The 23,279-nt window shown below is 45.9% G+C and overlaps 1 protein-coding gene across 1 annotated transcript in view; it reads left to right on the top strand.

The window, feature by feature from the left end:
* LOC121877971 (tetratricopeptide repeat protein 28-like) overlaps positions 1-23,279 on the top strand; it is a 64,041-nt gene that overhangs the window by 6,277 nt on the left and 34,485 nt on the right. The window contains exons 5-6 of the mRNA XM_042383933.1: positions 20,713-20,939; positions 22,629-22,833. Coding sequence (XP_042239867.1) covers positions 20,713-20,939; positions 22,629-22,833 — 432 coding nt within the window. The remainder of the gene's footprint in view (positions 1-20,712; positions 20,940-22,628; positions 22,834-23,279) is intronic.

The raw sequence follows: 23,279 nt of genomic DNA, 5'->3' as shown, positions 1-23,279 counted from the left end.
GGAGGAGGAGGAGGAGGAGGAGGAGGAGGAGATGGAGATGGTAGTGCTGGTTCATTTTATAAGTGGTTATATGTGGAGGTATATGATGACTCTGGAGGTATATGATGACTGACTGTGTGGAGGTATATGATGACTGTGTGGAGGTATATGATGACTCACTGTGTGTGGAGGAATATGATGACTGTGTGGAGTATATGATGACTGTGTGGTATATGATGACTGTGGGGGTATATGATGACTGACTGACTGTGTGGAGGTATATGTAAGGTATATGATGACTGTGTGGAGGTATATATGACTGTGGAGGTATATGATGACTGTGTGGAGGTATATGATAACTGTGTATATGATGAGTATGATGACTGACTGTGTGGAGGTATATGATGACTGTGTGGAGGGATGACTGACTGTGTGGAGGTATATGATGACTGTGTGGAGGTATATGATGACTGTATGGAGGTATATGATGACTGTGTGGAGGTATATGATGACTGTGTGGAGGTATATGATGACTGTGTGGAGGTATATGATGATAACTGTGTGGAGGTATATGATGACTGTGTGGAGGTATATGATGACTGTGTGAAAGCTTATGAATATATTATATGTCAGAAAAAAAAGGTGGAACCATAACCAAAAAAGACCTTAGAAATAATACTGAGTTTAGAAAGTTTTAAAGACGAGACTCTGTGGAAAGGACTCGGCCAACGCCCCGTGGTGGTGATAAAGGTGGTGGGGTGAGACTTATTGGTGAAGGAGGAGGTCATGTGTTGAGAGAGAGAGAGAGAGAGAGAGAGAGAGAGAGTATATAGATTAAGGTATAAAGAGAAAGATGGATAAGACTGCAGTACTAAAAATAAAGCTTCAACGGGTTTAACTTATTGACATCTATAAAGTACTTGATTTCCTTCCTGGTTATATCAGAAAGATGAGTGGGAGTAATATTTTACCTCTTGATTAAGAAACACTTGGATTAACAAACACTTGGATTAACAAACACCTGGATTAACAAACACCTGGATTAACAAACACCTGGATTAACAAACACCTGGACTAACAAACACCCGGATTAACAAACACCTAGATTAACAAACACCCGGATTAACAAACACCTAGATTAACAAACACCTGGATTAACAAACACCTGGATTAACAAACACCTGGATTAACAAACTCTTGAATTAACAAACACCCGGATTAACAAACACCCGGATTAACAAACACCCGGATTAACAAACACCTGGATTAACAAACACCTGGATTAACAAACACCTAACTTGAATCCATGTCGAGAAAGCTGATAATAGTAAGCCTTGAACCCTGGGAGTCACTTTTATCAGACTAACTCACACTCGGACTTAAGCCCAGGGTAAGAAAATTAGGCCTCGGGATCTGGAAATCACTCTATGAGACATGGAGGTCAACAGCTGACTCAGGTTAATTAGTTTACCTTTGTACCCTTCGAGGTCTTATCCAGGCGAGGTAGCGCGTGGAGGGCTCGGCAACGAGTTATGGCTCACCTGGACAATGGGTAAATAATGTAACAGGTGGGGTCAGCAGGCCAGGCTCTGATACTCTGCTGGATCTTGGCTCTGCTGACTGCTGGCCTACATGTGTGATGTTCTGCTGATTGTTGTCCTCTGCTGTGTGATGTTCTGCTGATTGCTCACCCTCACCTCCACGCGGTGTCTCCCTCACCCTCACCTCCATACAGCATACAGTGTCTCTCTCACCCTTCTCCTGTGTGTGTGTGTGTGTGTGTGTGTGCGTGTGTGTGGGCGGGGGACCACACAAGGCAGCACAGTGGTAGTCTCTGGTGGGTTCAGTAAACAACCATAAAGTCAGCGGGATCATTCAGGACAGAATTAGCCTGCAATCGTAAACGTCCGTCACAGCGGCCGAGGCGTCACGGTCTCCCCCCCTTCCCCCGCCAACTAGCCACGACTAGGCCCTCTCCCCCCTCACCAACTAGCCACGGCTAGCTCCTCTCTTATCCTCGCCTTGGGACTTACCCAGGACTAGCCTCCCCTTTCCCCGCTGTATTGGGAAGTAGCCAGGCTTAGCTAATCTCTTCTGCCGCTCTGGGAACTAGCCAAGGCAAACCCTACTGCCCTGGGAACTAACCAAGACAAATCCTACCACCCTAAGAACTAGCCAAGACAAGCCCTGCCACCCTGAAAACTAGCCACGACTAGCTTACCTCTCCACCCGCTGCCTTGATAACTAGCCAAAACTAGTCAGTCACACCTCACCTTCAGTCCCTACAATAAGAAAAAATATAGTGGTCTGTGAACCTTAAGAACTGCTAATGACAGTCTACAGGGTTAAGTCAGTCGAGTCTAACACGTTTACACTAGACTCCTGAAGGCCAACATGGGCCAGTAGTCCGCGGGATTAAGCTGCTCAAGACTAGTAAAATCACTGTCAACTGTCGTATAGGGTAAAGCTTGCCAGGGCTACCCATGACCTGCGAGAGGATTACGTAGATTTAAGCTGCTCAGGGGAAGCTAGAACTAGTTAGGGGAATTCCGTGATTTGTTTAGATTGATCAGAACCTGTCAGGGCACACTAGAACTGGTTGAGAACCTCCTGAGTCTCTGCTATTAATAAGCAGAAATAAGAACTAGGTGAGAGTTTGCTAGTCCTGTAAAGCTACCGAGGGATATGATGTCCAATTACTCCCAGTGTTACCACCATCTATTCGGGGCTGTGGTAGGACTAGTTAGAGCTGGATTAAGACACAGTAAACTCACCAGAACCAACAGTCTCCCACCATGAACAAGACAGACACCATTGGAACTGGATTGCGATTTGCTTCGCCCATCAGGACGCACCAAGACACCACCAAGAACCTTCAGAGCCCGTCACTTACCAGCTCCTTTACCACAGTAAATAGGGGTCACAGTACTTGCTTGGTCCATTAGGGAGAGTCATTGGAAGCAGAGGGCGGGCGAACATTCTTATAGCGAAGATTCATTTAGCATATCTGTGTGAGGTGTACAGGAACGCCAGGCGCTATTGATTGCTAGGCAACATTCTTATGGTAAAGGCTTGTGAAGAAGCGAAAAGGGGTGATGTCAGGCATGGTGGGGGGAGGGATGGCAGCACTAGTGCCCCAGGACACTTCCGCGACATGATATTGTCCAGTTAGTTATTATACCAGATAATATAATTTTCTTCAGTGGAATTTTGTGTTATGTCGACAGCTCAACACCATTGTGCCAGGACCATATTTTTCAACAAGTAAAGCAAAGATTTGGTGTTGTTGCAGAGACTAGAAGTGCATTTAGTGTTTCGTCAACAAGGTTTCATAAATTGGTCCAAATGAATCAAAATTTTACTTCCTTTTTTTCTGTAACTTGCGTGTGTTGAAGCCTTTACTGCAGGTCCTATAACAGTCCATATGTGCTTTAAAAGTTCAACAGGTGTTCGAAAATTCTGTCAAAACTTTAGAGAATCTTTCATATATATCGAGAGTTCTGAAAGTTATTATACAGGAAGTGTTTCCTCGTGAGTGTTGCTGCTACTGATTTTAGTTGTTAGTGTAGCTGCGTAAATCAATTCTCAAGTGCTTCTGTGCGTCCGATTTTTTCTCAAGTGCTTCAGGGTATCCGAAAACTTCTTAAATGCTTCAGGGTGTCCGAAATCACCTAAAATTGCTTCACGGTGCTCGAAATCCTCTCAAGTGGTTCAAGGTGTCCGAATCCTGTCAAGTGGTTCAAGGTGTTCGAATCCTGTCAAGTGGTTCAAGGTGTTCGAATCCTGTCAAGTGGTTCAAGGTGTTCGAAATCTTCTGAAAGTGCTCCTAGGTATTAAAAGCCCTGTGGTAAAGCTTCACGGCTGTACGAGTCTTTGTAAAATAGTATATGTATAGTGTCATCATAAAATATATATCTATGTGTTTAAAGTCTTCAGAATACAGAATAAAATATCTAAGTGTCTAAAGTCCATTGAAAGTGTCCGTAGGTGTCCAGGGATGGTCGTGTAGGGTTGCTGATGACAGAGACGCGCGGAGGATGATGGTGGCAGTAAGATAGTGTGACCCGACCCTTTGGCTGCCAGGTCTCTCTCTCTCTCTCTCTCTCTCTCTCTCTCTCTCTCCTTCCTTCCTTCCTTCCTTCCTTCCTTCCTTCCTTCCTTCCTTCCTTCCTTCCTTCCTTCCTTTCCTACCCTAAGCTGTGGAATTCTACCCCTGGATGTTGTATAAAAAAGAACAAGAGAAGATATTACAGCTGTATGGAAAGAGTTGAGAGAGAGAGAGAGAGATCTGGTTCGTCACGTCTTTGTAAGGTGTGGTCTGTGAGGTGTGTGTTTTGGAAAGGCAAGACTCGCAACTTGGCAGCGTTGAAGAGTAAAGCAATTAATAGCTCGAGTTTTCTGAGATGCGTGAGTATTTTTGATCCGGGGGACATTTGGCTCGCAAACCCTGTGGTGGCTGATGTCTGCGGAGTCTGTTGCCAGCTGGTAATCTACAGTAGAAGTGCAAGTAATTGGGAACGTGAGTTTTCAAGGGACTTCGCGAGTTCAAAATCCTCATGAGCTTGGAGGATTACACGTAAGAGGTCGAGGAAAGCTTGGCTAGCGAGGACCACGAAAACTCTGGTGTGGGACCTCCAGACGGGGATCTGGTAGCGCAAGTTCTCAAAAGAACCGCGAGTGTTCAGAGGCACCGCGAGGGACGAAGATGAACCGCGAGGAATGAGTGGAGGAGGAAGAGGAGGGGGAAGAGGATGAGGAGGGAGAAGGATGATCCCGGACTTCGGGGTGGAGGTTATGAAGGATTATAGTGTAGGTTGTGGGGCTGCATCTGGCCAGCCATCTCTTAGCTTTGTCCCCCAGCCTCACTCCCTCAGTGGGGAGTCTTATCCCCTCCCTGCCTGCCTCCTCACTCCTTGTCTTCTCCCTTTCTACATTCCTCCCTGCCCCCTTTCCTCCTTGTGTCCTCCCTTCGTACACTACTCTTTGCCTCCTTCTCTTCCCTACATCCTTACTTCCATTCCTACCCCCCTTCCTTCCTGCCCCAAGCCAAGTTCTCTGAGAAGGAGGCCCTAATCCTTCTCTGCTCCTTCCTCCCGGCAGTCAGTTGTAGCACCACTATTGTGATGATACCTACAAGAGACATCTGTAATCTCTCCCACCCGCTAACTCCTCCTCCTCCTCGCCTCCCTATCCCTCGCTCTTCAACCTCCCCCCTCCCTCCTTACCTCCCTTTTGCTCTCCCTCTCTCTCCTTACCTCCCTTCTCCTCCCTCCACACATTCCTGGTCTTCAGCCACCTGAGTCCTGATCTGCGGTCACTCCTCCACCAGCTGTTGTTGGAGTTGGTGCTGTTCCTCCTCCACCAGCTGTTGTTGGAGTTGGTGCTGTTCCTCCTCCACCAGCTGTTGTTGGAGTTGGTGCTGTTCCTCCTCCACCAGCTGTTGTTGGAGTTGGTGCTGTTCCTCCTCCACCAGCTGTTGTTGGAGTTGGTGCTGTTCCTCCTCCACCAGCTGTTGTTGGAGTTGGTGCTGTTCCTCCTCCACCAGCTGTTGGAGATGGTGCTGGTCCTCCTCCACCAGCTGTTGTTGGAGTTGGTGCTGTTCCTCCTCCACCAGCTGTTGTTGGAGTTGGTGCTGTTCCTCCTCCACCAGCTGTTGATGGAGCTGGTGCTGGTCCTCCTCCACCAGCTGCTGTTGGAGCTGGTGCTGGTCCTCCTCCACCAGCTGTTGTGGAGCTGGTGCTGCTCCTCCTCCACCAGCTGTTGTTGGAGTTGGTGCTGTTCCTCCTCCACCAGCTGTTGTTGGAGTTGGTGCTGTTCCTCCTCCACCAGCTGTTGTTGGAGTTGGTGCTGTTCCTCCTCCACCAGCTGTTGATGGAGATGGTGCTGGTCCTCCTCCACCAGCTGTTGGTGGAGCTGGTGCTGCTCCTCCTCCACCAGCTGTTGATGGAGCTGGTGCTGGTCCTCCTCCACCAGCTGCTGTTGGAGCTGGTGCTGGTCCTCCTCCACCAGCTGTTGTTGGAGTTGGTGCTGTTCCTCCTCCACCAGCTGCTGGTGGAGCTGGTGCTGTTCCTCCTCCACCAGCTGTTGTTGGAACTGGTACTGCTCCTCCTCCACCAGCTGCTGGTGGAGCTGGTGCTGTTCCTCCTCCACCAGCTGTTGGTGGAGCTGGTGCTGTTCCTCCTCCACCAGCTGTTGGTGGAGCTGGTGCTGGTCCTCCTCCACCAGCTGCTGGTGGAGCTGGTGCTGTTCCTCCTCCACCAGCTGTTGGTGGAGCTGGTGCTGTTCCTCCTCCACCAGCTGTTGGTGGAGCTGGTGCTGCTCCTCCTCCACCAGCTGTTGATGGAGCTGGTGCTGGTCCTCCTCCACCAGCTGTTGGTGGAGCTGGTGCTGGTCCTCCTCCACCAGCTGTTGATGGTCCTCCTCCACCAGCTGGTGGAGCTGCTCCTCCTCCACCAGCTGGTTGGTGGAGCTGGTGCTGGTCCTCCTCCACCAGCTGGTGCTGTTCCTCCTCCACCAGCTGTTGGTGGAGCTGGTGCTGTTCCTCCTCCACCAGCTGTTGATGGAGCTGGTGCTGGTCCTCCTCCACCAGCTGTTGGTGGAGCTGGTGCTGGTCCTCCTCCACCAGCTGTTGATGGAGTTGGTGCTGTTCCTCCTCCACCAGCTGTTGTTGGAGCTGGTGCTGTTCCTCCTCCACCAGCTGTTGTGGAGCTGGTGCTGGTCCTCCTCCACCAGCTGTTGGTGGAGCTGGTGCTGGTCCTCCTCCACCAGCTGTTGTGGAGCTGGTGCTGTTCCTCCTCCACCAGCTGTTGGTGGAGCTGGTGCTGGTCCTCCTCCACCAGCTGTTGATGGAGCTGGTGCTGGTCCTCCTCCACCAGCTGTTGGTGGAGCTGGTGCTGGTCCTCCTCCACCAGCTGTTGATGGAGTTGGTGCTGTTCCTCCTCCACCAGCTGTTGTTGGAGCTGGTGCTGTTCCTCCTCCACCAGCTGTTGTTGGAGCTTAGTAATGACGCCATAAATGTGTATAGTGATGTACACTTGTTGATGTACTGGCGGCTGGAGGACGAGTAACACCTGGAGATGTAGTGTACATACATACATACATACATACATACATCCATGCATACATACATACATACATACATACATACATCCATACATACATACATACATCCATGCATACATACATACATACATACATACATCCATACATACATACATACATACATCCATCCATCCATCCATCCATCCATTCATCCATACATGCATACATGCATACATACATACATCCATCCATACATACATACATACATACATACATACATACATACATACATACATATTGGTTAAGGAGCTTTTGGTGGCGTCCGTATGTCCTAAACTTAAAGAGATAAGGACAGATTGGTTAAGGAGTCCTCTTCCTCGCTCACCAGGCAGACACCTCCTCGACCACAAGCCATCGCGACACTGGGTGGAGACGAGGAGGAGAAAATGATGATCTTGTTTCATTGTTTGTGTGTGTGTGTGTGTGTGTGTGTGTGTGAGGAGGTGGAGTTAGTTTATTGACTTCTCCAGCTCACACTACGACCTTCCATAAACATCGTTATACAAAAGAGAAAATGAACGCCAGAATCTTTTGATTGCTTGTGTAAGTTTTTATTTATTTTTTTATTTTTTTTATTTTTGGTGTGGTCCTGTTGACGAGCGTGATGAGACAGGGTGTGTTCCTCTTTTCAATGTGCTTTGTGGACGGACGGTGAGGGGTGAGGGAGGAGGGATGACGGGGGGTTAGGGAGGAGGGGTGAGGGTGGAGGGGTGACGGGGGTGAGGGAGGAGGGGTGACCAGAGTGAGGGAGGGGGGATGACGGGAGTGAGGAGGGGTGACCAGGGTGAGGGAGGAGGGGTGACGGGGGGCATCATCCAGAAAAAATATTAAAATTCAAGCAATTAATTCAAACCTTCCGCCACACATTCCTCAAGATGTCGGAACGTCGAAAAGCATTCTTCAAAAAATCTATCGACTATTGAAGTAAAATGAAAAAAAAAAACATATATAATAATAATAATAATAATGATAATAATAATATCTCAGTAAAACGTGTGTGTGTGGCAGCAGTTGACTCCATTGTACAATAAATACAAAGAAAAATACTGCATAATCATATGTTCTCCCTCTCTGTGTAATGTTTCCCTCTCCTCCAATTATTGTTTGACCTCTGATCTTTAACCTCTGGAAAAATGTTAAGAAAGTCGCAAATCCCAAATCTGTCCGCGGAAACTACCACATGATATTCTTATGCAAATTTCCAGTGAAAAATAAAAGGACAAGGTGAAGGATAAAAGACAAGATATTGGGATTCTCTCTGCCACTGACCTCTGTATTTTCTTTATATTTTTCATGCCTTAATAAGATTCCTGATATGTGTCTAAAGAGAGTTTCTTATGAGGGACTTCAGGGTTAAATCACATCTGGATCTCACGAAAAATCTTAAGAATTAAAGTATGAATAATTTTTTTCTTTAATATTTTGACGTTAAGTTGTCTAATATGGAGACGAGGGAGTGTAAGCCAACGTTAACCCATCACTCATCTGCATTTGGTCTCTCTCTCTCTCTCTCTCTCTCTCTCTCTCTCTCTCTCTCTCTCTCTCTCTCTCTCTCTCTCTCCTGCATCTCCATCCCATACACACACACGAGACCTGAGAGAGATTGGAGGTGACACAAGGGGTAGGGGCGGCGTGGTGTAGTCGGCCTCTTTATTACCATAATTTAATTATTCATAAAGGCTACACTGGTGGCCGAGCACAACCTTTTCATCCGGGGTGCCAGAGCAGATCATCCACAACCTGGCACTGTGCTCACCTGGAGATCGACTCTCCTCACCTGCCTGCAGGAGGTCTATCTCCTCACCTGTCTGTTGGAGGTCGTTCCCTTCACCTGTCTGTTGGAGGTCGCTCCCTTCACCTGTCTGTTAGAGGTCGCCCCCTCACTTGCCTGCTGGAGGTCGACCCCTTCATCTACCTGCTGGAGGTCGCCCTCCTCTCACCTGCCTGCTGGAGGTCGCTCCCCTCACCTACACTTTATCACGTTTTTAATCCAGTACTCGTGGTGGGAGGATTCTCCATCTCTGTCTGTCTGTCAGGTCCCTTGCACCCGCTCTCTCGCTGTTTATCTTTCTTTCTCTTACATTTATTTTATCTCTCTCCATATATATATCTTACTGTCTCTCCTTCTCTCTCTTTCTGTTTTTATTTTTATGTCCCTTCCTCTCTGTCTCTTTCTTTATTTCTCTATCTCCCTCCCCCTTTCTCTCTTTCTGTTTGTATCTATCTCTCTTAAATGAGTGGACAGAAATTATGTGTTTGTATTCTGAGGACGATTTTCTCTCAACCTATTGACTTAAAACAACAAAAGACCTTCTCTATGGCCCTATTCTCCCCAGAGAACGAATGTGTGACAAAGATAATCTACATCTTTTTCTTTTTCTTTTAGGGGAGACTAAATTAAATCCAGTAGAGGTCGGGTCTCCCTGACCTAAGCTTTCTCACGTGTTGGAGTCAGCAGTTCGTGATGTGCATTTTTTCCGGAAGAATGATTTAGTGTTATGTGTCCTCTAAACTGATGGTCATTCTCCATTTCCAATTTGGGAAGAAGGATTTTTTTTTTTGTCTTTTGAAGTCCATATTTCTAATTGGAAATAGGTTTAAGGGAAGTGGTATTTGATTTCGAGTGTTGATCAAAACTGTGTTTTGCATCGGTGTTCAACGAGTGACTCACCTGAAGACGTGTTGTGAGTTACCTAAAGACGTCTAATGAGTCATCTGAAGACGTGTTGTGAGTCACCTGAACACGTAGAGTGAGTCACCGGAAGACGTAGAGCGAATCACCTGAAGACGTCTTATGAGTCACCTGAAGATGTCAAATTAGCCACTTGGACACATCTTGTGAACCAACTGGAGATATATTCGTTTGTTAAAGCTCCTTCAACGAATGACTTGAAGATATCTGTCTGTCCGTCTGTCTGTGTTGTTAATGACAGATCTTCTTACTGTTTATCCTCCCGTAAGAGTGAGTTTTAAGTTGTGGTCGTGATGGCCATTCTCTCTCTCTCTTTATTGGGAGCTTCTTAGTTTGATTAATTTGCTGCCCTTCACCAGTTGAGGTCATGAAGGCCGCGGCGACCGTTGACTTCTGAGCTTTTGTCTTCATGGTTCATCTTGTTTATTTTTCTTCTCTTCTTCTTATTTATTTTCTTCTCTCTTCTTGTTTTTCGTCTCTCTTCTTCTTGTTTATTTTTCTTCTCTCTTCTTTCTGCTGCTTTTTGTTTTTACATCTTTCTGCTTCTTTCTTCTCTCTTCATCTTGTTTTTTTCTCTTCTACTTCCTCGTCGTCTACCTCTTCTTCCTTTTTTTCTTCCTCCCTTTCCTCTGTTTCTCATGTCTTCTTTCTCTTTCCGTCTTCTATTTCTCTCTCTAGCTCCTCAACCTCTACATACTATTCTCCCAATAAAAACGTCCTCATTCACCCTCTTCCTCCCCCTCTACTCTTCCTCTCCCCCATTCCTTCCCCTCTACCCTTCCTTCTTCGGGTGGGGATGAGGACAAGAGCTGGGGGAGAGGCGCCTTGTATCAATTCAATAACTATAGAGGGTCTTGGGTGAGGTAACACACACACCAAATAAGGCAAGCAGCGGCTCTGAATCTGTTTGGATTAATGGCTGGTATACGAATTTCAATTTACACAACTAACTATATAATCTTTTTTTTTTTCTTAAGTTCTTCCAAAAAGGATTCGCGATTAGTTTATTATTTTAAAGACATATTTTGGGGGATTTAGGATTTATTTTTAAAGGTATGGGAATTTAGAAGGTGGATTGAGGTGTTTAGGGATTACTTAAAGTGGGATTTTTTTTAAATATTTCTGCTTGGGGAAGATTTTCTTTGATGAGGGTGATGGAAAAATGGTTGTGGTGGTGTTTGTAGCACAGACACTGACCCGGATGAGGAGAGGGGGAAGGAGGGTGACGGGGGAAGAGAAGAGGAGGGTGAGGAAAGGTGTGATTATAAGGAGTGGCTCAAGATTCCTCACCACCATCTTCACTATCACTACCATCACTACCTCCTTCATCACCATCACCACCACTACCGCCACCACCACTACCACTATCACCCCGCCACCATTACAATCCTCACCACCACCACCACCCCCGATGTATTACAGTTCGCGGGGGATTGAGTCAGCTGCCTGGGTACATTATACATGCAAAGTGTGTCTGCTACGCTATCCTGGTCGCGAGCCCTTCCTCTAGTGATGTGAGGACTAGAAGGAGGAGAGGGATGGGGAGTGAGAGGAGGAGAGGGATGGGGAGGGAGAGAAGTGAGAAAGCGAAGTGTGAGAGGGAAGGAGTGCATGTGTTGGCAGGGAGAAGGAGAGTGGGAATAAAAGAGGGATGGGAAAGAGGGGGAAGAAAAGGAGAAAAGGGTGGGTATCGGCTTTGGACGCCCCCCTAAAAAAAAAAACCCTCTTCAATCGCACTATCAATCACACACCATCAGAAAACAGGTCACTAATCACTCTTAAGTCATAACTCAATGGTCGTCCTTGAAGTCCAGTAATGACTATCCTCCATTGGTCCAGTTTTAGCACAGGAGGAATAACTGGAGTACCCGGAGAATAAACCTGCTATGTTAGGTCGAGTCACACTCCACGACGCCCTACTCACATCTGACTTAAGTGGGTATCGAACCATAGTCGTAGAGGCAACCACGCTTCACCTTAGAAACTGGTCTCGGGTCTCGGGTTGGTCTCTACTAGTCGCGGGTTTTACTATTAATAGGTTTGGTTAGACGTATTTTCTACTTCTCATAATTACTACAGTTGTTGGTTTCAGTTATTCATGTTTTCTATCGTTGATGGTTTCTTTGGTAGTCTCGATCGGGATGTCCACTGTCCCAGGGTGTCCTTCTGTGGGTCAGCCGAATATTGGACACTGTAGTGAGGAAGGGTATGCATTCTCGATATGGGGATGTGGGATAGGACACCGAGGGAGGTTGGTCGGTGTGATGGATGTCCACTATTAAAGGTGTCCATTGTCCGGGGATGTCCATTTTCAAGTGGCTTTCGTACTCGGGTGGACGGTAGGAAAGTATTCAGTGTATCTGATTTTGAAGGTGACCACTTTGGGGGAGGGGGTGTCCGTTGTTAAGGGTATCTACTTTGGTATGGTGTGGGGGGGTGGGGTGATGAGGGAGGGAGGGACGGACGGAAGGTGAGTGGCCGGGGACGCTGGTTGGAGGTATATACTTGTTGACACGACAATAGTGGAGGAGAGTCCTAAGCCGCGTCCTCCACTCCACTCCTCCATTATCAAATCACTCGCCTCACCGTGCTTACTAATGCCCTCATCCCTACGCTCATTGGCCACCGCACACGGTGATCCCCACGTTCATTGGTCAAGTGAGAATGTGATCTGGCCACTTATTGGTCAAAGGCAAGATTATCTGGCCTCTCATTGGTGGATGCACTTGACGTTCTGACCGGTCAAAACGCATGCCGATCGTTCATGTGTCTTGACCACATCATGGAGATCTCAACTCTCATTGGTCAGCACACAAGCAAATGTGGCCGCTCATTGGTCAGCACAAACACGTGATTTAACTGTTCTCTGGTAGCCTTAAATGGAGTTATAACCAATCATTAATCAACATACACAATGATCTCCACTTTCATTGGTCAATACACTGGGTGACCTCAGAGGCTGGGGTGGTCTCTGGGTTCCTACAGTCATAACTCCCTCTAAATGGTTAAATTGTCTCAAAGAAAGAGATGTAGCATTCGTTTGTCAGCCGAATTTTCATCTGACTTCGTTTTACTTCCGGCCAACCCTCGCCTCTGCCACACTCGTGACTCACTGAGGTAAGAAGCAGCAACAGGGTGCTTCACTAGCTGTAAACCCACAGATCAGGGTTGATTGTCGTGTTCTCTTAATTACCTTCTAAATGTAATTTATTAGTTGATTTTCTTATTAATTTCTCACTAAACATAATTAATTGATCTTTCTGGACGAGACCCCAGCCATGTGTGTTATTCTGGACGCTTGTATAGTGCCTCCTGCCAACTGTACGCTGAAGAAAAAGTTACCTGTGATCTTTAGGAACTGTTTAATCTTAGAACTGATCACTGGGGAGTGTAGACTGAGTTAAGAGTGATCTTAGATTTGATCGTTGAGAATTGGACAATGAACCGGAGGGTAGAGGGGGGGGAGGGGGTGATCTGAGGTGTGTGTGTGTTGTGCTAGTGTGATCTCAGGTGTAGGTGAGTTGTGATGGGTGTTGAGAGTGACACTGAATACACAGGGTACAAGTCACTATGGACCCTCCACCACTGTCTTCTCCGTGGGTGATACTGGGAGGGAGGAGGGGGAAGGTAGGGATTGTGTGTGTATGTGTGTGTGAGAGAGAGAGAGAGAGAAGGGGCTGGAGTGCATTCCACTGGGTATTACTTATGGTGGTGTCGATACTCAGCGGGATCCAGTGGTGTGTGTGTGTGTGTGTGTGAGACTTCTCTTCTTCCCTTCCCCCTCCCCGCCTAATGGCTCTTCCCATTGAACCTCTCTCTTCTGTTCCCGTCTTCCTCTCTATCTTTCATCCCATTAACTCCACCTCCTTTTATACGTCTTCTGCCCTCTCCTTTTTCCCTTGGTTTCTCCTCCCTCTCTTTAACCCGTTGATCCTCCGCCCACCGAGTCGTCCATCATGTGCAGTGACTTTCCGCGTGTCGCCTAGGATGTTTTTTTTATAGTTAATCCTCCATTATGCACCGCTTTCTCTCATAATTTTGTTTAAGTAATGACAAAATTTTCGTTCGTTTTCATATATCTTATTTAATTGTTCTACCTTGTATTTACTTGTGATTTGTTCAGTGTTTGGTGCCTGGTGTTATGTAGGAACCTATTGCAGACATTCTCAAATACCTTGATTGAATCACCCGCATCGACAAATCTGATTTCTTATTATCATTTAAGTTTGACGTATTTCATAAGATACATAATTTATCTCCCACACACAGCCAGGCCAACCCTGACTCACACGACTTATGGTCGCCATCTGCTTTTGTTGAAAATACCAGTTGAAAATTATTTAAATGTGTTTTCCGTCTGTCCAAGGTTGACCTTCTTTAATATATATATATATATATATATATATATATATATATATATATATATATATATATATATATATATATATATATATATATATATATAATGTAAAATGATACTGATAAGACAAATAAACCTGTATATTATGTAATCAAGCAACGCTGGACACTTGTGTATGTTGGAGACACTTCAAAACTATTAATAAGTTGTGACCCTCAGCACAACACAAATACTACTAATAAATTAACACGGTAATACACGCCGAATAAACCCATTAATGCATCTTTCTTTAATCAATTGTAAAGTGCTTTAATAATAATAATAATAATAATAATAACTGAGTTACTCGTCTTCGCCCGAGTGGAGGGACAGGAGATATACTGCACTGTATTTAACTCGTGATACTAATACTGTAATACCTCCACCACAACCCTCCTCCTCTCCACCCCCTCACCAAGATCAAAATCAATAGAGTTCACCATCAGTGTATAAATAACCTATGTATAAAGTCTACCCTCAATACAGCCAATAGAACTCGAGTTATTACATGGACAATATTTACTTATACTCAAAGTGACGGACGGATGGACGTACAACAACATCTCCACCCAGCAGGAGGCACCACAAGCACACAAATACAAGCGAGATAGTTAGTGGTGATTTATGGTGATGGAGTGCAGGAAAACATAGAAGGGGGTGTGGGTGTTGGTGTGGCCGAACTGTGGCTGGGTGGATCTCCCTGCCTCACTCACTCACTTGTATGATAAACAAAATAGGTAAAAATAATAGTTGGTGAAGGAGTGTTTGTGTAACTGTACTAGAGGTGTGGCTGACTGTGTGTTGTTCTCTCTTGCTGTAGTTTTTGTTCCCTGTTGTGGCTTTCATAACAACAACAACAACTACAACAACTACAACAACAGCAACGACAAAAACAACAATAATAATAATAAAGACGATTATCAGCACAAATTAAGTTCTTATGTTTTTTAGGAGTTTGTGATAAGGTCATCCTCGAGTTAGGGATGTACGAGTCTCATCACTGATACTCGAAGGATGTGCTTGGTGGTTGTGTTAGTATCAGTGGTGAGTGTGGTAGGTGGGGGTGGTAGTTGTGGTGGGTGGAGTTGGTAGTTGTGGTAGTGTCAGTGAGGGTTGTGGTGGGTGGTGGTAGTTGTGGTGGGTGGAGTTGGTAGTTGTGGTAGTGTCAGTGAGGGTTGTGGTGGGTGGTGGTAGGTGTGGTAGTATCAGTGAGAATTGTGGTGGGTGGTGGTAGTTGTGGTAGTATCAGTGAGGATTGTGGTGGTAGTGGTAGTTGTGGTAGTATCAGTGAGGATTGTGGTGAGTGGTGGTAGTGGTAGTTGTGGTAGTATCAGTGAGGATTGTGGCGGTAGTGGTAGTTGTGGTAGTATCAGTGAGGATTGTGGTGCGTGGTGGTAGTTGTGGTAGTATCAGTGAGGATTGTGGTGAGTGGTGGTAATGGTAGTTGTGGTAGTATCAGTGAGGATTGTGGTGGGTGGTGGTAATGGTAGTTGTGGTAGTATTAGTGAGGATTGTGGTGGGTAGTGGTAGTTGTGGTAGTATCAGTGAGGATTGTGGTGGGTGGTGGTAATGGTAGTTGTGGTAGTATCAGTGAGGATTGTGGTGAGTGGTGGTAGTGGTAGTTGTGGTAGTATCAGTGAGGATTGTGGTGGGTGGCGGTAGTGGTGGTTGTGGTAGTATCAGTGAGGATTGTGGTGGGTGGTGGTAGTGGGGTGGTGGTGAGGAGTGGTAGTTGTGGTAGTATCAGTGAGGATTGTGGTGGGTGGTGGTAGTTGTGGTAGTATCAGTGAGGATTGTGGTGGGTGGTGGTAGTTGTGGTAGTATCAGTGAGGATTGTGGTGGGTGGCGGTAGTTGTGGTAGTATCAGTGAAGATTGTGGTGAGTGGCGGTAGTTGTGGTAGTATCAGTGAGGATTGTGGTGGGTGGCGGTGGTGAGGGTGCACGGCTGAGCAAGTAACAGGCTGCCAGGTAAGATCACACTCTCCCCAGTGCACCTGAGTGGCTGGCATAGCACACTCCTCCCTCTGGCCAGCTTGTTTTGGCCAGCACCGTGTGACCAGGCAGCCTCATGGGTGGCCAGGCCAGTTTCATTGGTGGCCAGGTCAGTTTCATATGTGGCCAGGCCAATCTCACAGGTAGCCAGGACAGTTTCATAGGTGGTCAGGCCAGTCTTATAGATGGCCAGGCCAGTTTAATTGGTGGCCAGGTCAGTTTCATATGTGGCAAGGCCAGTATCATAGAAGGCCAGGCCAGTCTAATAGGTGGCCAGGCCAGTCTCATAGGTGGCCAGGCCAGCCACATAATTATTTAACCAAGCAGTCTTACCACTGGCCAAGAATACATGTACTGTAACCCATATGTCAGAGCCGGGCCTTTTGAGGAGCATTATGGCCTGACCTGAGAGTCTGAGAACTAACTGGTCAGGGCTGATCAGGGAGATTCAGGACCAGCCAGGAAGATTTAAGGCTGATCAGGGAGATTCAGGACCAGCCAGGAAGATTTAGGGTTGGGCAGGGGGATTCAGGACCATCCAAGAAGCTTTAGGGCTGTCCAGGGAGATACAGGGTCGACCAGGCAGATTCAAGGCTGATCAGGCTGGTTCAGGAAGCTTCAGGGCTAATCAGGGAGATTCAGGACCAGCCAGGAAGATTCAGGGCTGGCCAAGAAGACTCGGGTGTAGGCGGTGAAGCGAAGGGACGGCCCTATTCCCTGCACACAGCCAAAAGACTCAGGAGGTCAAGGAGGTGGGGAAAGGATTAACTAGAGTCCCCACCTCAATACTCCCAAGCCTCGGGTTCACACATCTTCCCTACATTGAATTCTCTCTCTCTCTCTCTCTCTCTCTCTCTCTCTCTCTCTCTCTCTCTCTCTCTCTCTCATAGATGACACGTAACAACGTATAGAACTGACTAGCTGGAATAGGATGCCGAGTTTGTGGTCACTATGGCGTCAAGATTATACCGAGACTATAGTTGTGGGTTACTAAGTTTTGGTTGTGGGGTTAAGGAACTAGACGTAGGAGGGAGGGTGGGAGGGAAGGGAGAGGCCAGTTTGCTTTAATGTTTCAGCAGTGGGAACCAGAGAGGTAAATATAGAGGTAGACAAAGCTCGTTCGATAACAACAACAAAACAATAATAATAATAATAATAATAATGATAATAATAATAATACGTTTTCAAGGTTATGAGCCACTGTGGGAGAATGAGTAAAAGGTCAAGTGGAAGGTCAATCTAGATGGTCAAGAGAAAGGTCAAGTAGAAGGTGAGGTGCAAATGTCATATACAGTAGAAGGTCAAAGGAAGCTCTCAGACTCCCGGTATTGCTGTGTACTTAGTCTTCCCTCCTGGACGACTGTAATGCACTACGGTTTACGCCTCACCTTCCATAGTCTGCTGGAGGCGCCTGTCTCGGTGGTGCCACGTAGAGAGAGAGAGAGAGAGAGGCTGTATGTTTATTTATCAAATTATCGTTGTTTTTCTACAATGGGAATTTTCACTTTATTTGTTTACCTGACACAAGAATAAAACACCTTAATAAATAACTGAAGAAATAACATAATCCTACATAAATCATAACATCACACTGTAGGGGATCATAACACGTTGTCGAAGAGGACCTTAGGCTATGATCGAAATATACCGTGTTCTTGTATTTCTGTAGTTATTCTGTATTTCATCATCTCCTACAGTGGGACCTTAATAAGTATGTACTGTATATATAGCACAGGTGTTTCATAGCCACATACAACAGTCCATAAACACAGCATCTGAAGAACCGTACTGAGGTTTATAATTGTACCTTCTCAACACCAGCCAAGGAGATGTGCAGGAGTGATTGACTGACGAGGGATGATCTTACAAAAATATTAATAATAATGTAAATAAATCATCATATTTTATTGGTATATACAGTACACCCACCAACACACACACACACACACACACACACACACACACACACCCCAACGATGAGGTGATAAGTTTTGGTCAGGACTCAACCACCTTCAATAGTATAAGTAATATGGACCAACCAACCAACCAACCCATGAAGGAACCCAAGACCCCCAGAGACACGAGCAACCAACCAGCCCCAGAGAGACACAAGAACCCATGAAGGAACCCAAGACCCCCAGAGACACAAGTCAACCAACCAACCCATGAAGGAACCAAGACCCCAGAGACACAAGTCAACCAACCAACCCATGAAGGAACCCAAGACCCCAGAGACACGAGCCAACCAACCAACCCATGAAGGAACCCAAGACCCCCAGAGACACAGAGCCAACCAACCAACCCATGAAGGAACCCAAGACCCCCAGAGACACGAGCCAACCAACCAACCCATGAAGGAACCCAAGACCCCAGAGACACAGCCAACCAACCAACCCATGAAGGACCCAGACCCCCAGAGACACAAGTCAACCAATCAACCATGAAGGAACCCAAGACCCCCAGAGACACAGGCCAACCAACCAACCCATGAAGGAGACCCCCAGAGACACGAGCCAACCAACCAACCCTTGAAGGAACCACCCCCAGAGACACAGAGCCAACCAACCAACCCATGAAGGAACCCAAGACCCCCAGAGACACGAGCCAACCAACCAACCCATGAAGGAACCCAAGACCCCCAGAGACACGAGCCAACCAACCAACCCACGAAGGAACCCAAGACCCCCAGAGACACGAGCCAACCAACCAACCCATGAAGGAACCCAAGACCCCCAGAGACACGAGCCAACCAACCAACCCATGAAGGAACCCAAGACCCCCAGAGACACGAGCCAACCAACCAACCCATGAAGGAACCCAAGACCCCCAGAGACACGAGCCAACCAACCCATGAAGGAACCCAAGCAGCGTTCCGTGTTCGCTCTAGCATTCATAATTAGTATTTGTTTGTTAATGTTCCAATAGTAATTTATTTCTACCACCCTCTCATACTAAACGATCCCAGCTTACAATAGTGTTTCTCTCTCTCTCTCTCTCTTTCTCTCTCTCTCTCTCTCTCTCTCTCTCTCTCTCTCTCTCTCTCTCTCCTTTTTTATTAAACAATTGGGTAGAATTTATGTGTACTACACTTGCATACTAAATGGTGTAGTCTGGTGAGGGTGGTAGAGTGTTGGAGATGTTTGATGGTAGTTCTCTCTATCTCTCTATCTCTATCTTGATATCTTTCTCTACTTCTTTATCTCTGTCTTGGTACCTGTCTGTCTCTATCTGTATTTTGGTATCTCTTTCTTTATCTCTATCCTAATACATGTCTCTCTCTTTTTATCTATCATGGTATCTCTCTTCTTTTACACCTATCTTTATTTCTAACTCCGTATTGGAATCGATCTACCACCCTACCTTGGTATATATCCTCTCTCTCTCTCTCTCTCTCTCTCTCTCTCTCGCTCTCTCTCTCTCTCTCTCTCTCTCCTGTGGCATGAATTTATCTATATTTGATCTCAGTTTACTTTATTTTATATCACTTATTTCTGTGTCTGGTTACAGTTTAAATAATTAGGATACAGTTGGGATACAGGATACAATTGAGATACCTCTTGGGTGTAAAAACTCAAATAAATACAGTATATAACTAAAAAAACAATAATAATGATAATAATAAAAAAATAATAATAATACATAACATCAATAAACGCCCTTAACAATAAAACATCGGTAAAAACACAAATAATAAAATCACATAACAAACGAGTTAATCAGTTATTCAAATTAATAAAAAAACGGTTCCAACGGTCATAACGGTTTTAACGGCTCTTCACGAAAATTTGTAAATGAAATTATTATTTTTCTCTCTGCTTATCATAACCCATCATCTTAATACGGAAATGTCACATAAAAAAAAAAGATTCGTTCCTACTATCCTTAGTAATTATCTAGTGCATTGTAGTATGATATGTGGAATGAATATGTATGTTTCCGGGCTCACTCCTGCGTAACGTTGTGAGTACAGTATAAGCGTAAGATCATGTCCCATTAAGATACGATGAGGCATTAGTATACTTTAGTGTGTATAAATTTCATCTAGCAGTTTAATTCATCTATTTTATACGTCCTTTTGTCAGCAGGTGTAGATAGTGTGTGTGTGTGTCAGCAGGTGTAGATAGTGCGTGTGTGTGTGTGTCTCAGCAGGTGTAGATAGTGTGTGTGTGTGTGTGTGTGTCAGCTGGTGTGTGTGTCAGCAGGTGTAGATAGTGTGTTTTAATCAAAATCTTCTCTGGAGTGCTCACACGCTACAGGCTGCTGGGGTTCCTATGATACTTCACGACTCAAAGGATCAGGTCCCGAGCTGTTACGTTTGTAACAACTTATTATATACAGTGGTTACGTGGGCCAATAAAGTAGAATGACTTAAAGCGTAATGTACAAAACAAATAGATGTTCTCAAACACAAACACCCATGTTGTTGATCTCAAACTTACACGAGGTGACTTGTTATGACCCATTCTAACACGAGGTGACCTGCTATGACCCAGTCTAACACAAGGTGACCTGTTCTGACCCAATCTGACTACTACTCCTCCCCCTACAGCGACCCTGGAGCCGACCTACCATCAGCTACAGACGATGCGCCTGGACAAAAGCCCCTTCGTCATCATCTCTGTCATCGGTCAGGAGCTGTTGGCCGCTGGTCACTACACCGCCGCGGTGGTAGTCCTCGAGTCAGCCCTGAAGATCGGCACCTGTTCCCTCAAGCTCAGGGGCTCAGTCTTCTCGGCGCTCTCTTCGGCTTACTGGGCGCTCAACTCCCTGGATAAGGTCAGTATTATATTATATATGTGTGACCATTACTCAGCTCTTAACTCTAAGATACTGGACCGTCCCTTCCCTCTTATGGGTCAGTAGAGTTCTTTTTTAGGACATCCATATTGATTGATTGATAAAGTCAGTGGCTTCTTGGTGCATATATCTATACAAGGTCACTGGTGCTCCTAACTGTGTACGTACTGTAGTGCTTGATGCAAGGTCAGCTGTAAATAAACTCCCTACAGGACCAATCTGCGGCTCTAACCTTCATTAACTAGGCGTTTAATTCTGGGTTAAAGCCACTTAAGTTAAATAGAAGGATAAATAAAGGTTTGGTATCATTTGTTACTCTAACTGAGGCACATTTACTAAAAAAAAGTCGTCGAGAGTCTCCTCACACTCGTAACAATTTAAGATACACAAAGAGATGCTTCACAAGGTTCGTAAGTGTTCGCCTTGTAGAATAATTTAGGTGAAGATGTGAAGAAGGTTTGTAAAGGCACAACAAAAAGGAGAGACTAAAAAAAGAGCTTCAAAAGGTTGTTAAGTAGAGCTGTTGAGTTGTAGGTATTAAAAAGTTTCAGAAGGTCTGACAAGAAACATCTTAAAGACTCCAAACATCAGAGCTACTTAGGACACACACACACACACACACACACAGAGGTTGGTTGCCTCTCTCGCCACAAAAACTTGGCAATCTAACATAACCGCCGCCACCGCCGCTGCCTGGCAAGAGTCGACAGGCGTATTGTTGTGTGGATGATGCGTCCTCACCCAGGCGGAACACAGTCCCCTGCTACACAGGTGAGAGTCCTCAGTCCCCCGCTACACAGGTGAAGGTTTTGAGCAACACGGTACACAGCAGGTAGATGGCGGACATATAACTTTGATATCCTACGTCTCATGGAAGAAGGGCGAGAATGCTAATGCTCGTACCTTAAGACAGTGCCACTATAAGCAGAAGATAAGGAAACGCTTGCCTGGCGCAGATCATGGCCTGAGGTAGCTTCCATAAACATGTTGCTGCAAGAGAACGCCAGGTGAGGTTCATTGTCAAAGCTTGCAGTGATTTTTTTTTTCATTTCCTCGGTACGGTCCTAAGCTGTGGACAAACTGGATATATATTTAAGCTTCACCACACGAGCCATCTGACGCAAGCTTATCAGACGAACTTATGAATCATTTCACCAAAGAGACCTTGCTGTAAACCTCTCCAAATGATAAGTGCATTAAAGCTCACCAGACAAAGCCTCTGTATGTGTCCTCTCAGCTCCCGGAACATCTACCTGAACCAACACACACCTGACCACCGCTTATGAACACAGTACACACTCCCTCAAGCAGAAAGGACAGAGTATAATCCTTAGATCTTTGTGAGAAAGGATCTGCCTGTCCCCATCACAACCTGTACGTAAATACTCTATTACGTTCCTGGCCAGGCTGTGGGAGGCCTGATGGTGGTCACAGCTTCCCTCCTGTAATATAATCTTACCACATGGACGTCAAACTCTTCCCCCACAGTAGTTAAGAGTTAGTTTCGTAACCCGGAAATACACACTTACAACAACCTGTAACCTGACAATTAGTACTTTTCCAGGCAACCTTTATCAAATGTCACTTCATTTTAGAATATGAACTTTTCTGAAATTTATTAATAGTCACCTTTCATCTAACACTGGGGACTTCTTCCTTCCTACACAGGCGGTGTCATACATGCAGCAGGACCTGGCAGTAGCCAAGTCGTTGGGGGACATCGCTGGAGAGTGTCGGGCTCACGGTAACCTGGGCAGCGCCTACTTCAGTAAAGGCAACTACAAGGAAGCCCTCACCTCACACCGCTACCAGCTGGTGTTAGCCATGAAGTGTAAAGACACACAGGCCGCTGCCTCCGCCCTCACCAGCCTAGGTAAGTCACTATCACCTCATCTGAGTCTAATTACCCTGTTAGTGTCTGTGTTCTCCTGCTGACGTGTCTGTGTACCTGGCCGGGGACTAGCATCATAGTATGTACTGTATAGCACTGTACCTCCACCACATGGATGTTGCCTCTTTAGTCTCTATGTATTGTTTACTCAACAACAGCTCTTGCATGGCTCTGTCGTCCACTTACCTGTGCCTGTGTCGACTAGCTTGTGGCATCTTATACCAGGTGCTGTACCTCCAAGCTCCTAGACGGCAAGACCTACAGTACATTTATGTGCCAGTACCTCTGTTTACTGGACAGTACTTAATTACCTTGATCACTGCCAGTGAATATGTCAGTCTTGATGGTATTACCAGTGTGTCTACTGACCGGCCAGTACTTTCTTTTTACCTGTTAAGTGGCTAATTACCTCTAAAGTGCTTATATAC

Source organism: Homarus americanus, unplaced genomic scaffold (genome assembly GCF_018991925.1).
Source record: "Homarus americanus isolate GMGI-L3 unplaced genomic scaffold, GMGI_Hamer_2.0 scaffold13464, whole genome shotgun sequence".
Lineage (NCBI taxonomy): Eukaryota > Metazoa > Arthropoda > Malacostraca > Decapoda > Nephropidae > Homarus > Homarus americanus.
The sequence above is the reverse complement of the archived record's forward strand: the minus strand, read 5'-3'. Positions and strand labels throughout refer to the sequence as shown.